Below are 16,357 nucleotides of genomic sequence, written 5' to 3'. Positions count from 1 at the left end.
TAGGTGGTCTGGGAGGGCTCAGCTCAGCTTGTGCAGGGCTTGGCCAGGTTGTGTTTGGGCTTCATTGCCAGAGTGTCTGTCTTCAGGCACTTTTGACTTCTGCCCTCCTCCATGCACACTTGGAGGGCCACAGAGCTGGGACCATGAACGGTGACAGTTCACAGCCCCGAGCGGTCTCCTGCCCACGATCCGGGGGTGGGTGCAATGGACATAGGCTCCAGGTGGGTTGTATGTCACCTCTGGGCTCTCCCTAGTCCTTCTGTGTCCTGTGTGTGCCCAGATGTCAACGAATGCAGCCAGCAGAATGGGAGGTGCAACCAAATATGCTACAACAAGCCAGGCAGCTTCCACTGTGCCTGCTACAGCGGTTACTCACTCTCCCCAGACGGCAGGACCTGCCAAGGTAAGGCCCTGCATCCAGCACCCACGGGCTTTCCCAGACCTCTCTCTTCATCTCCCAGTTGCCCTCCTCTCTGCTTCTCCCCACTTTTACTTTTGCAGTTGCCAAACTGCTGAAATTGGCAGTCACATTCGGTCTTCTGCAAGAGACTGCTGGCAGTGGCTGGTTCCTTTGGTTCGGGAGGGGGGAGGGGCAGAGAGGAGGGAGGAGGGGCGTTTTGCAGAAAGAGCACATGCCCAGGCATGTCAGCAGCCACAGGGATCTGCCCAGCACGGCCGCCACACAGGATGATTCACCGTGTCTGAGGACGAGGCCGGCCCAGCCGGGGAGACGGAGATCTGTGCTCCGGGAGGGGGTGCGGTTGCTGGACCTCCTTCCAGTGCCCTGGATTCTGCAGGCTTTTCTGTGCAACTCAGAGCCCTGGACATCTCAGAGGCCATGGGCAGGGGGCAGGGGGGAGAGGCCCCAGTCCCAGGCCTCTACACACCTACCAAGCTTATTTCCCCAAGGCCCCCTCCCTGCCCAGTTGCCAGCATTCCTCTGAGAAAGGCCTACTCGCTGAGTAAAGCAGGAGACAGGTCAGCACCCCACTTTGTCTTCTGCTTTCAGACAGTCCAGTCTGGGGCTCCCCACCGCCTAGCACCCTGAGCGCACCCCAGAAGAACACCACAAACTGGTCCTGTCCTCTCCGCTTCTCCCCAGGTGTTTCCTGGTCAAAAGCACCATGGGCTGCACAGGAACAGCACCCCACTTTTTAGGGGTCACTTCTTCCTCTTAACCCTCTGATCCAGACATGCTAATGTTTGTCGGGCTGCAGCATCCCTGAGAGTCTGGGCATGTTTCTTAGTGCTGCCAGCAACGCACCCAGGAAATGGGCCAGGCAATGTTGAGGGAGCAGCAGCGTCCGGGCGAGGGTGCAAGGCAGGCATGGCCCCACAGGGCGGGTCACTGCATTGGGACAAGAGTGCTTTTCCCCATCGGAAAAACAATTTCCACTTTTGTCCACATCAGTGGCCACCATCCCTGATGACCCAGGAGGTAGTCATTCCCTGGAGATAATTCCCACCTGAGTGCACAGAGGAACCCACTTCCCTTTCTATCTGCCCGCCTCAACCTGAAACCAGCCACCCTCTATCAGGGTGGCCGGCCAGGCGACAAGTCCAGACCTGGCTCTTTCACGGCCCAAGGAGAGGTCTTGCAACTTGCAGGCAGTGTCCTGAGGAGCAGCTGAGGACGTTTTTGGCAGAAGGTTTCAACAGAGCACCCGGTGGTCTCACTATTCCCCGAAGACCCTGTCCCTTTCTTTCTTCTCTGCAGAACGGGAGCTTTTCAGCTCAGGGCTTGCATCTGCTGTGCCTGCAGCCACAGGGGAGTTCCTGGGGCTTCCCAGACTCATTGTCAGGTGCCAGGATGGGGCCCTGTACTGGGCTTTTTGGATGCAGGCTGTAGTGCTGTCACTGCAGAGAGAAGCCCTCCTTTAAAAAGCCCTGATTTCACCTCCTGGAAAGTCCTCAAGTGACCAAATTGCCAGTTTACTTTCAACCTCCCACCACGTCTGTGAGGCTTGAGGAGGACATGGCAGTCTGAGAGGACCCCTCCATCCTGTTGCCTTTTCCCCCAGGACAGCATGTGGGGCAGTGGGGTTAGGCACCTACCTGTGTTAGGGGGCCACAAGGCACTCTCATTAGCATGACATTAATAATTAGTTGATGGTAGAAGCCCCACCCTTGCAGCCAGGTTTCAGGGTGTGCCTGCAGATACTGGCTCTCACACACCTCTCTTCTCTTGGCCATCATTATTTCTTTGGGGACTTTGGGACCCCAGACCCAGTCACGGGAGGCTGTAGGGAACGTGACCCATGGATGAGACTGGACTTTTCCATCATGTCTTCTGGGTCAGACCGTGAGATGCTTGGAGGGAGGAAGTCGGGGTCCATGCACCACTTCTTCAAGCACTGTCCGTGCACAGCATGAGAAAAGTGGCACTGGGCTAATGAGGTTGGGGCTCAGGACTCTGCACCATCTCTTGTTGGCTGCAGGAAGGGACGGGGCAGCCCCAGGCTGCACGGCCGGGCAGGTGGGCCAGGCTGGTGCCTCTCCTAAGGGGAGAAGCAGATGAGGGCCCCAGCGGAGGAGGGGGCTTGGCACCTATTTCAGGGCTGGTGGGCATCTTGGCCAAAGCGCATACATTGAGATTGGGCCTGGGCACGGAAACACCATCCGCCTGCCTGCCCATGTACAGCTTTCCTGTATGACTGCACTCTGTGGTTAACAGTTGAATGGAGGCCTCTTCAATGGGCAAAGTCAGGACAGCTGAGGAGAAAGGAGGAGGGAGTGGAGAGGGCTAAGGCCATGGAGGTCCCAAGGAGGGGGGTTGGGGCCTGGTCTGGGCGCCCAGCTCTACCCACTGCATTGCAGCAGGCTCTGTGGCAATACGGTTGCTGTGGGAGAAGAAAGTGAGATGACTTGTGGTCACGATGGACACAGTGGGATTCAGGGATCCATCTGCTTGCTGTTTCTTGTGGGAAGGGGCAACCCAGTGCTAGGTCCCCTGGGATGTGGGAAGGACAGACTCTCATCAGGAGGGAGTCCCAGGCCCAGGTCCTTCCCTAGTGCTTCTGTGCAGCCCATGCCCCGCATGTGTTCCAGGCCAGCCCCTTGTGGCCTCTCTGCCACCTGAGTCAGAAAGTTGGGGGTGGGCCATCCTGGTTTAGAAGGTCCTGCAAGTGCTCTTGAGAAGCTAGGGCTTGAGGACTCCTGTTTAGGGACATCGTGGAGGGGCCAGCAGTGCCCATTCTGTCTAACTGCCATGCCCAGCCTATGGGGACAGGTCACTAGGCACTCTTGGCTGCCGACTCAGGAACATCCAGAGGCCAATCATCTGCCCAGATCAGAAGCTTTCTTGGAGCCAGTGAGGCTGACAAAGCATGCACGTGGCCCTGGAGCTTTTCTTGCAGTTGGGGCAGGATCTTATCAACTGTGGTCCATTGGCCCTGACGAGCCATCCTTTGTACAGGGCGGCCACTCTAAGAGGGTAGCCCCATGCTCTGCAGCCCCAAGGGTGAGCGTGGTGCCCACGCAGGAGAGCAGAGTCTCCACCCTGCTCCCAGAGGTGCTCTGCCTGGTGTCCCTGGTATGGCTGGTGCCGTCTGGACTCACCCCTGCACTTGCTGAAAGGAAGCCAGGTTTCTAAGCTCCCAGACATGGTGTTGGCCTGCCTGGCTCCTGAAATAAAATACAGGTTCAGATGCATCACCACAGATCAATACTGATAAAGTACTCTGAAGTTTTATAAACTTCCTCTTGGGTAATACGTGCTGTTTGTGTTGGCGCATTCCTACCATCCATGAGCAATGTCATAGTTTTTATGTTTGAAAGCCTCTGTTTGGTAAACTGCCCTTGTAACAAAATTAGGAATAGCTGCAAAGCTTTGTGATACTTATGTTGCTATCTGAGGAATTGCAGTGCTATTTGAAGTAACAATTGCACTTTGTAGATATTCCTTCTGTTGCTGAAGGAAGTGGGTTTTTAACCTGTGGGGTGGGGTGGGTGGGGTGGTTTCTGCTAGTTTGTTGCCAAAGTGGCACAGTGAATGGAAACATCAGGACAGAGCCTTGAAGATGTATCATTATTGGGGTGTTTGATTTTCAATGTTCAGAGGGGGTGTGAGCAGAGTGGAGGCCTTGTGGTGGAGACCAGGCCAGGGCACCTGGGGATGCCTGCAGGGCAGCAGGCAGAAGGGGCTCCAGGGATGCAGAGTGACTGCAGTTCAAAAGGCCCCTGGGGTTACTTTTTTTTTTTTACCTTTCTGTGCTGCAATTACTTGAATTAAACAACAATTTTGTGTGCACCCCTAGCCAAGCAGTGCCCTATCCAGTGTCTGAAATTTACCTCATCCAGGACCCTAATCAGAAATGTGCCCCCATCCCTACCCTCGCCCCTGGCTGCAAAGTCCAGGGGATGCAAGGAAGGGGAGAGGCAGGAGGGGAGGGGAGGCCGGAAAGAATGGAGGGGAAGAGGGCAGGGCTGAGATCAGGGGAACCTGGGATTAGAGATGCCCCTTAGGGGCCTGTTCTCAACCAGCCAGCCAGGGCAGCAGCAAATTTCTGGCTCACTGCTGGTAGGCCTAGGCTGTCCTTATCAATCTGGAAAACAGCCACAGTCTTGTCCACTGGTTTTTCTTACAGATGTAGATGAATGTACTGATGCAGACGCCTGCGGAGAGGCACGCTGCAAGAACCTGCCGGGCTCCTACTCCTGCCTGTGTGACGAGGGCTACGAGTTCAGTTCCCAGGAGAAAGCCTGCCGAGGTACCCATCCCCAGCTGCCGTGGGCACCACACACATACACATACACACATGCACCACACATGTGAACATGTGCACTCTGTGCATGCCAGTGCACGTGCCACACATCACACATGTGCACATCACACACATATGTGCATAAACGTGCTTCTTGATGCAACTGGGCACCTTCTCCAACCTGCCACAGACACAGAGAAAAGATTCAGCGAGGAAATGCTACTGTGCTCCTGTGGCAGACTCGGTCTTCTCTCCAGCCTCAGCTCAACCTGCTGTATTTGGGGACAGGCCTATGAGATCTTACTTCTGCTGAGTCCCAGCCATGTCCTCGGGGAGCACAGAGAGACGTTCTCTCTCATCAACTTCCTGCCGGGTGCCCTGTGGCTGCTCACCCCATGAGGGAGAAGATGGGGGGTCCTGGCCTCTGTCTCCTCTCCCGAGCAGTCCCTCGTCCCCTCAAACACCCTGAGGACACCTATCAATGCCACAAACCTGTACCAGAACCTTCAGTCCAACGGTTGCATGGATGTGCTTTGTATGCTGACCTGGTAGCATGCGCGGGCTTAGCTTGTCCAAACATCCTCCTTTACCTTGTGCAGTAGCTCCTTCCTGGGAAAGAGCAGAGGACGTGCAGATGTCTGAGACCGGCTGGGCCGGGGCACTAAGCATGACCATGGAGGCTGGGGTGGGGCGAGCTGTGGGAATAGAGGTCTCAGGGCTGACTGCCTCCTGAATCACACAGTTTAGAATCCATTTTCATGGGGAGCATGCCACTTGTGTGATCAGATAGAAAGCATGTGTGATTTCCCAGAGTGAGGCTGAGGACATTTCCCTTGTGGCCTGCAGATGTGGACGAGTGTGCAGAGGGGCGCTGCGAGCAGGCCTGTGTCAACTCCCCAGGGACCTACACCTGCCACTGCAATGGACGTGGGGGCCTCAAGCTGTCCGCGGACATGAACACCTGTGAGGTAGTACCCCCTGCCCCCAGAGCCAGGACACTCGGGGCAGACTGCCACATTTGACTGGGCTGTCCAAATGGGCTCTGTTTGTGGCCAGTTAGCCACCGGCAGGAGGTTTGCTGGGAGAAATGCTTTTGCTGAAGGTCCTGGTATTCTTGGGGCCACATGGAAAGCTGTGGGATAGGAGACACGCTTGTCCTATTCTGGGTGTTTGGTTGTATTTCTGAAATCGCTACAACTCCCTACTGCACAACTGAGCAGGTGGTGTGGACCCTCAGTGTGATTCATTCACACGTGAATGAGCACTTCCTTGCCCCCTCACGCTTGTTCTGGTTCTGAGGCGGGTGTGTGGTCAATGCCTCCTTACTGGGAATGGGGGAAAGCAGGCCCGCTCTGGCCAGCTACTAACTGTCCCCCTGGGGACTCACACCGCTGTGGTCCTCCTGGGCCGTGGAGAAGCTGTGTCGTAGAGCAGGGAACTTTCTAGAAATAGCAGTTTCCAAGCCCTCCATATTTTATGTATTTTACTATATTTTGTAGTTATTGTTCTCTATACTTTTCTATATGTTTGAAAAGTTTCATAATTGAAAAATAAAAGTAAGAGGGAAATCAGCAGGGAAGGAAGGCAGTAGCATACCAGAAAGAAGGCTGTGGGATGTACATCTGTAAGCACAGGAGCGCAAGGCTTCCGGAGAGAGCTGAGCTGAGCCTCACCTGGAAGCCACCACATGGCAGCTCAGGTTATCATAGACTCTGGGCATTTCCGGAAGAAGCCGGCTCTGATGTCACAAGCCAGCTGTGTGTGTGTGCGAGGCGCCCGTGCTGGGCGGAGGCTGTGGGAGGACGCAGAGGGCAGGCCCGGTGTTCCGACGGGCCCCGCGTCAGTGGGAGAGGGCCTGAACCAGGGTGTGCCCCCGCCTGACGCTCCTCGCTCCCGTTCCAACAGGACATTTTGCCATGTGTGCCTTTCAATGTGGCCAAAAGCATGAAGTCTTTGTACCTGGGCCGCATGTTCAGAGGGACACCAGTGATCAGACTGCGCTTCAAAAGGCTGCAGCCCACCAGGTGAGGAGGTGGCTTGCACAAAGCAAAACCAACCCAAGAGGGCCCCGGGGAAATGGCCGTCTGATGGCTCCACTTCCCTGTGTACCCGGGCTGGCACCCAGAACGGTCCTGGCTATTCTGGCCATCAGCTCAGTCTTGGCACAGAGGCAGCCACAGTTCAGTTTTGGTGAAGGGCTCTTGGTCCGGGCCAGCAGGGTGTCTCCCAGAGAAACTCTGCGTCCAGTGCCTGGTGGGGTGGGGGTGGTGCTTGGCCCGGGCTTGCCACGTGGCCCTGGCCTGCTAACCTGCTGCTCTTTCTGAGGCCAGTTTGAGCTCTCTCACAAGGAAGGAGGCCGTGAGCCGCCAACCTTTTCGTAACTGGTTTGTTTCTTGGTGTTGATGCCCAGATTGGTGGCGGAGTTTGACTTCAGGACCTTTGACCCCGAAGGTATCCTCTTCTTTGCTGGAGGCCATCGAGACAGCACCTGGATTGTCCTGGGTCTGCGGGCCGGCCGACTGGAGCTCCAGCTCCGCTACCATGGTGTCGGCCGCGTCACCAGCAGCGGGCCTGTCATCAACCATGGCATGTGGCAGACGGTGAGTATGGCCACCATGGCCCCTCCTGGGCTGGCCTAGAGTCTCCTGGGCGGAGGGCTCCGGGCAATAACTGTGCACTCACACGCTCAACATTAGTAGGTACTGCACATGGCAGGACAGGCCCCTCAGAAGCTTGCACTCTGATGGGGCATTATCTCGTCATGTAATCAGAGTGTGGCTCTCACCCTTGATAACTGTGATTCTCAGCAGAGGTGATTCTGCCATGGGACACCTGGCTGTGTCTGGAGACAGTTTGGTGGGTGGGAGGTGCTGGCACTGGGTGGGACCAGGGGCTGCCAGATGCTCTGCGGTACACAGAATGCCCCACTGCAGAGAAGCCGCCCGTTCAGATGTGAATGCTACTGCAGCTGAGAACACTGGAGTGAGGTCCAGGCACCTGCTCTTACCTACATGCCACCCGACCAGGCTCTAGCAACTCACCTGCCAGTGTAGGGTAGGGTCAGATGTGACACATTGACACCCTCTCAGGCTCTAGCTTCTGGAGTCTTCTCTGTTCCTGCTGAAAGCCAAGTGCACTCACACTTAGGTGCCTCTTTATGGAGAATGTCCTGGGTGGACCTGCACCTGGGCCAGGTGCCCCACTGTTGGCTTTGGAGCACTCTGCCCTGTCCTGCATCCCAACGCCTGGAGCGAAGTGGCCTGTGATACAACAGGCTGCTTAATTGGAAGTGGGCTTTTAGAAGTAAATACTTGAAAGATAAATGGGAAAAGCATTCTCTTTTCCTTTAGAAGTGAAGATAAAATGGAAAATTTCACCCCGGCCTCTGTGAATAAAAACATTGTAGACGTTTGCTAACATTTCCATCCTGTCAAGTAATGTTTAGTTCCTTCTTTCCTGACTTCTTAAAGCACGAGTATCTCCAAAGCAGCGAGAAGGGTGCCATCAGCAAAGCTACAGATAAAACAATACACCTGGAAGGAAGCAGCCTCAGGGGGTGAGGAAGCAGACACCCCACATGAGGGAACTCAGTGCCTTGCCATTGTGGAGCACGAGGGGTGCTGGGTGGGGCCGGGGACGGTGCCCCAAAGTGAGAAAGTTGGAGGAAGCGTGCCCAGTTGATCACAGCAGCTGCCCCACCCGAGACATGACCTGGTCGTCGAAGAGCAGGGTCAGGGTCAGCTCCGTGATGATTCCTCTCCAGTCTCCCATTTCTAACCAGTCACTGCCCCAGCATCTCCTCACACACAAACACCACATTCTTTGGACCAAATTCAAACCCAAGTACCTAGATGTTTCTCCACATTAGCCCAAAAGGAAATGATAGACTCTAGAGTGTTAGGAAGATACACAGTGTATTAAGTGATAGGTTTTTAAATTTTCTACTGAAAAGTAGAAAAGAATGGAAAGTTTTAGAATGAACTCATGTTCATTCAGCATTCAGTGTATGCCAGGCACTGAATTAACTGTTGGAAATTTAGAAAGAAAATGTGTTTTCCTGCTTTCAGTGGTGCACAGCTGAGGATAGGAAGGACCAAAATGGGGAAGCAGCAACATCAGGGCTGACCTTAGTGGGGTGGTGACATCAGGGCTGACCTTAGTGGGGTGGTGACATCAGGGCTGACCCAGTGGGGTGGTGACGTCAGGGCTGACCCAGTGGGGTGGTGACGTCAGGGCTGACCCAGTGGGGTGGTGACGTCAGGCCTGACCCAGTGGGGTGGTGATATCAGGCCTGACCCAGTGGGGTGGTGACATCAGGCCTGACCCAGTGGGGTGGTGACATCAGGCCTGACCCAGTGAGGCAGTGATGCCGGGCGCGATTCCCACTCCCTGGCTGAGGCTTCGGGAAGCGCCCTGACACAGGAGATGAGAAAAGTGCCTCCAAGCGGTTTCCCTTGTAGGGAGAGGAACAGGGGAGGCGGTGCTGGGAGGGAACCTGTCAGGGCCTGAGCCACACCACCAGCTGCGTGGAAGTTGTGTGGACACACAGGCGGGAGGAGGTGTAGGTGATGAGTGTAGTCAACCAGAGGTTGGGTGCTCCTGGTTCTCGTTGGTGATGGACGTTGTCCTCCCGTGTTGGGGTGTCTCTTGGCTCTTGGTTGTGATGGAAACATGTCCCCCCTGAGTCTGGGTGTCTCTTGGTCCTAGGTGGTGATGAATGTGGTCACCCTGAAGTTGGGTGCCCCTCAGAAGGTACACTCCCACCTCTCAAAGTGCTGGTTTTCTTCAGATCTCCATTGAGGAGCTGGAGCAGAATCTGGTCATCAAGGTGAACAAGGATGCAGTTATGAAGATCGCAGTGGCTGGGGATCTGTTTCAGCTGGACAAAGGACTGTACCATCTGAACCTTACCGTGGGAGGCATTCCTTTCAAGGAGAAAGACCTTGTCCAGCCTGTAAGTGCCGTCATTAGTCCCTGGGGTCAGAGCCTGGAATCAGTCTGAGGACAAGGTTTAGCCATGAGCTGCCCTATGTTTAGCACTAACCATGTTTGGCGAAGGACCCGGAGGAAGGTGAAGTTTTCCTAGAAATGAACAAGCAGCAGGGTGCAGCTTAGATCATTAATCTCACCATCTTTTTCTATGAGACTCATTTGAGTTTTCATCTGAATTGATAATAAAAATGTCTCTTTTGCATTGGAGATAAAACACAACGAAAATTTTCTTTAAGCAATCACCTTTTTTGGACAAGTCCTAGGAACATTTGGATTTTCAACCCTGCCAGGATTTCCACAGGAGAAAAAGACCTAAGGGGGAGGTCAGTTCTGCCCTTCCTCACCCTTCCCTCACCCTTCCCTACACCACATGCCTTTGCTCCCTCATCTGTGTTTCCCCATCTCTCAGCATGCTGGTGTCAGAACCCTTGGTATTGTGGTGGTGATTTCACACAACAAGAGGAATAAGTTATGAGCATGTTGGCGTTCTGAATGGTGGGTGGTATCAGCACTGTCTTCCCTCCCAGGGGTGGGTGAGGGGTGTCCTGCACACACCCTCCAGTATCAGACTCCATTCTAGGGCTTCCATCCCATAGTTACTGTTCACACTCCTTATGCCTCCTCATTTTACAGATAAGAGCTGAGGTACCCTCATTTGCTCAAAACCATATAGCAAGTGGATGGCTGGGCTGAAATTAATATTCCCAAACCCTGGACTTACATTTCCACAGGTGCTTCTTGGGTGCCGGGCAAGAATATACAGTTATACAGGCACAACTGCTGTATAAGTGTCACCTCGTCCCACATCTTTTTAGTAGGTAGTCAGTGCTCTTCACTCTGTTTTAGGAGTGTGTTTTATGAGATGCAGACAGAGCAAGTGGGGTTCACCACACGATACATGTTCTTCTTACTCTGCGATGGAAAGAGGATGCATTGCATTTGCTACACTCAAAGATAGCCTGCAGTGATCATTTTTCAAGTGCAGAGCCCTTTTGTGACATAAATAACCTCTATAAGTAGGATTTGCCCATTTTGCAGTGATTTCCACGTGCCTGAGCCAACAAGGTGCCCTGTTGGTCTGACGAGTGTGTCACCAGCCACATGGCCTCTAGTCATGGTATCTGGGAGTCTATGTGGCGCCTACGAAGCCACCGGGATTTCTCTGTCTTTCCAGATAAACCCTCGTCTAGATGGCTGTATGAGGAGCTGGAACTGGTTGAATGGTGAAAACACTGCCATCCAAGAAACAGTGAAAGTGAACACGAAAATGCAGTGCTTCTCTGTGACGGAGAAAGGGTCCTTCTACCCTGGGAATGGATTTGCTTTCTATAGCCTGGATTATGGTAAGTCCTGGCTCCTACATTGGGATGGCTGTGGCTGTGCTTTAAGCCAATATATACTAAAAAAGAGAAATACCAAGAAACAGCTTCTGACCTGGGATGGCAGTGTCAGGGATAAGCTGGTGCCCACCACAGGCTCTGGGGCAGGATGTAGCAGAGAGAGCACAGGCCCCACCTCTCAGGGGCACCGCTCCTCATCTGTTCTGAGTTAGCCAGTGAGCAAGAAATGACAGATGGAGAGAAGACGGCTGACCTGCTCGCGCTGTGGTGGCTGAGATAGGGAGTCTCGGTAGGATGTGAAGGATCTAAGAGGGTGCTTTGCAGAAAGTTCTGAGACAACACAAGCTTAAGTTTGTCCAGGTGGATGGAGAAGCTCTCAAAAGTGTACTTGACATTGCAATCACCAGTGATTCATGAGAAGTAAAAAAGGGGCAGTATCTAAAAGTCACAGTGTGACAGCCTCAAGGACTCCAGTGAACTCAAGTTTTAAAAGAAAGAGAAGAACCGGAGGGGGAGAAAGGGCCGTCTGAGTAGAAGCAGGTGGCCCAGCCCAGTGACTCTGCCAGGAAGGCTGACATTCTCAAAAGAATTGAGGCTTATCAAGCCAATGTTGAAAGCAACAAAGGAGGTTTTCATTTATACCTGGAGAAGGAAAATGAACTCAAAAGCAACATGAAGCTGGTGTGTGATATGTACATGTAGCAGAAAGAAGGCGGGAAATGGGGCAGACTAGAGGGTATGGGCAGGTGTGGGTGGGCCCAGGGCCCCCAAACACTTTGCACACACTGAGCGTATGTGTGGGGAGGCGGAGAGGTTGGGCCTGAGGTTAGTTGGAAATCCCTGCCCATCAGTGACCGTCGTTTAGGGAGTGACTGCAGATAGTCGGGCCAGCACCCTCCCGGCTTCTGTAAAGCAGGCGGGGCTCTTAATTGCTTGAAACACAGCACATCTATCTCTTTCCTTTTATTATCAAATTAGCGACGATCTACAGCCAAAACAAATAATCCTAACGTGCTGATAAATGAGCATTCACTTAAACATAAACTTTACGTGAGATGAATTAATGTTCCAAATCACATGTTATAAATAGCCCAACGATAGAAACACTTTTCTGAGGATGTCAGCATGAACAGTATGCATTGGTGGTGGATGGATAGCAATTGTGTTGTTTGACTCTGGACTCACAAGATTTTCCCTAATCTTTTGCTGACCGCGTTTCCCCAAAAATGAGACCCAGCCGGGCAATCAGCTCTAATGCATCTTTTGGAGCAAATATTAATATAAGACCCAATATATTATATTATATATTATATTATTATATTATATTGTATTGTATTGTATTGTATTGTATTATATTATATTATATTATATTATATTATATTATATTATATTATTATATTCCCAGTCTTATAGTAAAATAAGACTGAGTCTTATATTAAGTTTTGCTCCAAAAGATGCATTAGAGCTGATTGTCTGGCTGGGTCTTATTTTTGGGGAAACACAATAGCTAGGCTTAAATTAATCTTTGTTTCTTGAGCATACACCAGCTGGAGCCCTTATTGTTGTCACTACGCCTGGGTTCCTAGATCTTAGTGGCTTTTGAGCTTGAGAATGTTAGGAGAACCATGTATCCTGGCCCAGGAAAATATACATGCACAGAACTGCGCAAGCTCTTTGGGGTGGGTTCCCAAGCTCGCTGGGCCTCTGTGGCTCCTGCCTGCCACCCTGGTCTAGGCAGGCTCTGTGGGACTCCACATGCCCCCTTTGCCATAGCCCACTGCTACCCAGCCTCCCGACACTGCTGCAATGGCCATCTCTGCTGGGGCCATTTCTGGCTATGCCCTGCCTCTCTCCTCATTCCCACACTGCAAGAGTCCCATTCTGTTCCTAAATTCTGAGCTTTTCATGGTTAAATACTCACACTCAGGATGGCAGGCAGCATACTCCCTCCTTCAGACCTCACCTCACATGTCACCTCCAGCCCCTAGTGGAACCTCCAAGTTCAAGGACGATCTGGCAAGCTCGGAGGAGAGGAGACCTGGTCCTCCCTCCTTAGCCAGACAGGCCATCCTCAGAGCTCTGCATCACCATCCCCACTCCTAATTGCACCTCCTAATACAATACGTACGTTATTCCTTTAGTCTTCATCTTTATACATACAAATCTAGAGCATCACCATAATGTTGAATATAAAAAGCATGTAATATAAAACATTTAATTCTTTTTTCACTTAATAGAAACATTTTTCATGGTGTAACAGAGACGTTGCAGGTATAATCTCCAATGACTGCCAACGCTCCCACCCCTGGATGCATGGTAGTCTGCGTACCATCTTTGCTGCATGGCTTTGACCTGTAAGTTCTATGACAGTGAACTCTGAATGGTTTTTACAACTCTATGCGTTTTTAATAAATCTTGAACTATACCATTCATGTCCACTTTACCAGACAGAAAAGACTCACTGGGAAATTACAGGTTCTGTACTCTTTCCCTCTGCAGCAGTTCAAAACTGGTTTGGACGTACTGGGTCTCAAGGGCTGAGAAGCCCTGGGCGGGAGTGAGTGTGTGGTAAATCCCACGCTGTGTCTGAGAAAATTTCCCAAGGAGAGCTGAGGTGCTGGTGCCTTTAAAAATGCGCTGACAACCAGCCATGTGCCTAAATCCCATCAGCAGGGACACTTCCCAGAGAACATTTCTCCCTTCACAAGTAAAGGGAAAACTTGTTAACAGAGGAAAATGTTGTGTGTGTGTGTGTGTGTGTGTGTGTGTGTGTGTGTTTGGTTATTTTTTCCCAATTCTATGTGCATTCAATTCAATGAACAATTACTAAGAACTGACTATAATGGACGCCACTGAGGGACGAGGACCCACATGTAATTCGAGGAGCTCACAGTCCAGGGGGGGAGAGACGGAAACCTGGGTGATGACACAGCCTTCACACTAACATCAGCCTGAGCTCGAATATGTGCAGACATTGCGTCAATGTCATTCTGCCTACACACACTTCTTCATCAGGACTTTGAAGCTCTTGCGAGGTAGAAACACTTAAAACCCAAGAGGGTGGAGGTTTTCTTCTGGCTTCTTCATCAGCAGATGATTCAAACATAGGGCGGGAACTCGGGGTGGGATTTGCCCTTGGAGAACCAAGATCCAGCCCTTTCTACCAAAAGGTATTTTTTGGAACTGTTTATGTAAGATATATATATATAGATAGTATGTACATATTTAATTTAGATGCATTAGATATGCTATATCATATGAATAGTCACTCCACTGAGGCATTAGAATAGTAAAAAAGTTGCAATTCAGAATATAAAATTATATGTAGTCTGTTAGAATGGTGCTCGTGGCAGTTTCCATTTGCATTGCATTTTAAATGCTCCAAAGTACTTCCAACCTGGTAGAACTGCCTGAAAGTCATAGGTGAGATGCAGTGGGATTGAACTGTAAAGCTCCAACACGTTCTATGGAAAGAACTGAATCCTGCAAGAGAGGAGGTGAAGGAGCCCGGGGAGATGGACGTGCACGGCCCACGTAGCACACCTGTACCTGCGGCTCCAGCAGGTCTGAATGGCTGGTCTGGTAGTGCCTGGAAGCGGTGTTCAGGGCACTGGCATGGCCAGGAAGGAAGCAGCCATCCTCTACTGGCCCCAGTACTGTTAGACTCTGGCTGGAGCCTGAATCAAGTGCCTGGTTGTCTTGTCACTTCCCGGCTATGGGCTGTTGGCTCGAACAGCGATGGCTTCTTCAAAGTTCAGCACTGAGTTATACTGCTTCCTACATGCTTCTGCAGCCAGGCCAGCATGTGTGCCGCCGAGGGCAGGGCAGGGAGCTGTCGCTGGTACAGTTTTGCTCACTCTCATCTTTCCCTCGTTTGTATTGCTTCCTGATGCGCCGCCTTCATCGCAGCACGAATGTCTCCGGACGTCGGGACTGAAACAACCTGGGAAATAGAGGTCATGGCTCAGATCCGCCCCGCCACCGACACGGGGGTGCTGTTCGCACTGGTGGGGGACAACCACACCGTCGCCCTCTCCCTCGCCCTGGTCGACTACCACTCTACCAAGAAGCTCAAAAAGCAGGTACCACTTGTGTGCTGCCTCAAGGGTAGAAGGGCTGCCCCAGCATTCAGCAAACAACCATCGGGGCTATCCACCCTTGGGGCGCCAACTACTTTTCTTGGGGTCAGGTCACCTATTCCCTGCCTCTGGAAGTTCTGTTCCCACCTTCACCAGAACTGAACCAGCCACACTTGGCTTGGAGCATTGTTGACATGAATCACCTGACACTAGGTCAGGTGAACTCTACGTCAAAGCCACTGTGGGCTGGGGAGGCCAGGGGCCTGCGAGCCAGCTGTAAAAGGGGGTGACCGTGCCACCTATATGGTTGGCCAGCTCTTCGGTTTAGAACAATTTGAATTAGTTGCTTATGTTTAAGTCAGATGCTTTCACTAACAAACTGAGTTTTCCCATTTCTCTTGAAAAGTCAGATGTGCAAACACAGCCTGGACCCTCAGAGGGTGGCAGAGGCAAAGCGCTGCATCCAGCCGCCCCCTACACATGGCCTGCCCTGTCCACTTTAACGCCGTCCCCACCACTCCCTACTGCCTCCTGACGCTAATCAGCTACCTCTGGTCTTGGGCTTGCTGTTTTCTCAGAGAACAGCTAAGAGTCTCTAGAAATAGGTTTTGTATTCTTTCGCCTCTGTCTAAAGTGGGAAAGCATAGCTGACCCAGCGGGGTACACAGTCTCCAATTCACCCTGCCCTCAAAGGCGATTGAGCTCCTCTGTTAAGCAGGACGAGGCAATAACAGATTCAGGTGGCACCCAGACCCACTCCACCACCGAGGCACGGGCCACACACTGTCTAGGGCCGTCTTCACTTCAGTCCCCAGCATTTGGAATGAAAACCTCTGGTGACCACCCAGGCAGGGAGAGCGACGGAGGAGAGGACAGTGGCTGTGCTGTCAAGTTTCTGTTGTGGGTTCTCCAAGCGTGTTTCTGGCCCGAGTTCATCATGTTGTTTCTGCTCTGACATCGGAGTGTGATGCTGGCCCATGTTATAGAGTGTGTTTCTGTGCTGTGTTGTTGGAGTGTGTTCTGCCCAGCAGGAGCGCCCTGGGCTGCAGGGCCCAGCAGCCTGCTGGGAGGTTTGTCTGCTACCCTCCCTTGCTGCTCTGTGGCAGTGGCTTCATGTGGCAGTTTCATGTGGGAAAGTGTCCATGTCTTGTGTTCCTGGTCACAGGCACACTAATGGCTTCTAGTCAGTTTCTGTTTCGGCCAGTGCACATCCGTCTGTATGACTGGAATATGTGGTTCCCCT

At 52.2% G+C, this 16,357-nt stretch overlaps 1 protein-coding gene across 1 annotated transcript in view; it reads left to right on the top strand.

Annotated features, from left to right (window-relative positions):
* Positions 1-16,357, top strand: part of GAS6 (growth arrest specific 6) — a 41,800-nt gene that overhangs the window by 23,326 nt on the left and 2,117 nt on the right. The window contains exons 6-13 of the mRNA XM_019742102.2: positions 281-403; positions 4,587-4,709; positions 5,550-5,671; positions 6,609-6,727; positions 7,114-7,303; positions 9,493-9,657; positions 10,870-11,038; positions 14,945-15,117. Of these exons, the coding sequence (XP_019597661.1) occupies positions 281-403; positions 4,587-4,709; positions 5,550-5,671; positions 6,609-6,727; positions 7,114-7,303; positions 9,493-9,657; positions 10,870-11,038; positions 14,945-15,117 (1,184 nt within the window). The remainder of the gene's footprint in view (positions 1-280; positions 404-4,586; positions 4,710-5,549; positions 5,672-6,608; positions 6,728-7,113; positions 7,304-9,492; positions 9,658-10,869; positions 11,039-14,944; positions 15,118-16,357) is intronic.

The sequence above is a fragment of the Rhinolophus sinicus genome, linkage group LG04, assembly GCF_036562045.2.
Source record: "Rhinolophus sinicus isolate RSC01 linkage group LG04, ASM3656204v1, whole genome shotgun sequence".
NCBI classification, from domain to species: Eukaryota; Metazoa; Chordata; class Mammalia; order Chiroptera; family Rhinolophidae; genus Rhinolophus; species Rhinolophus sinicus.
Note: the sequence above shows the minus strand (reverse complement) of the source record. Positions and strands in the feature narration are given on the sequence as shown.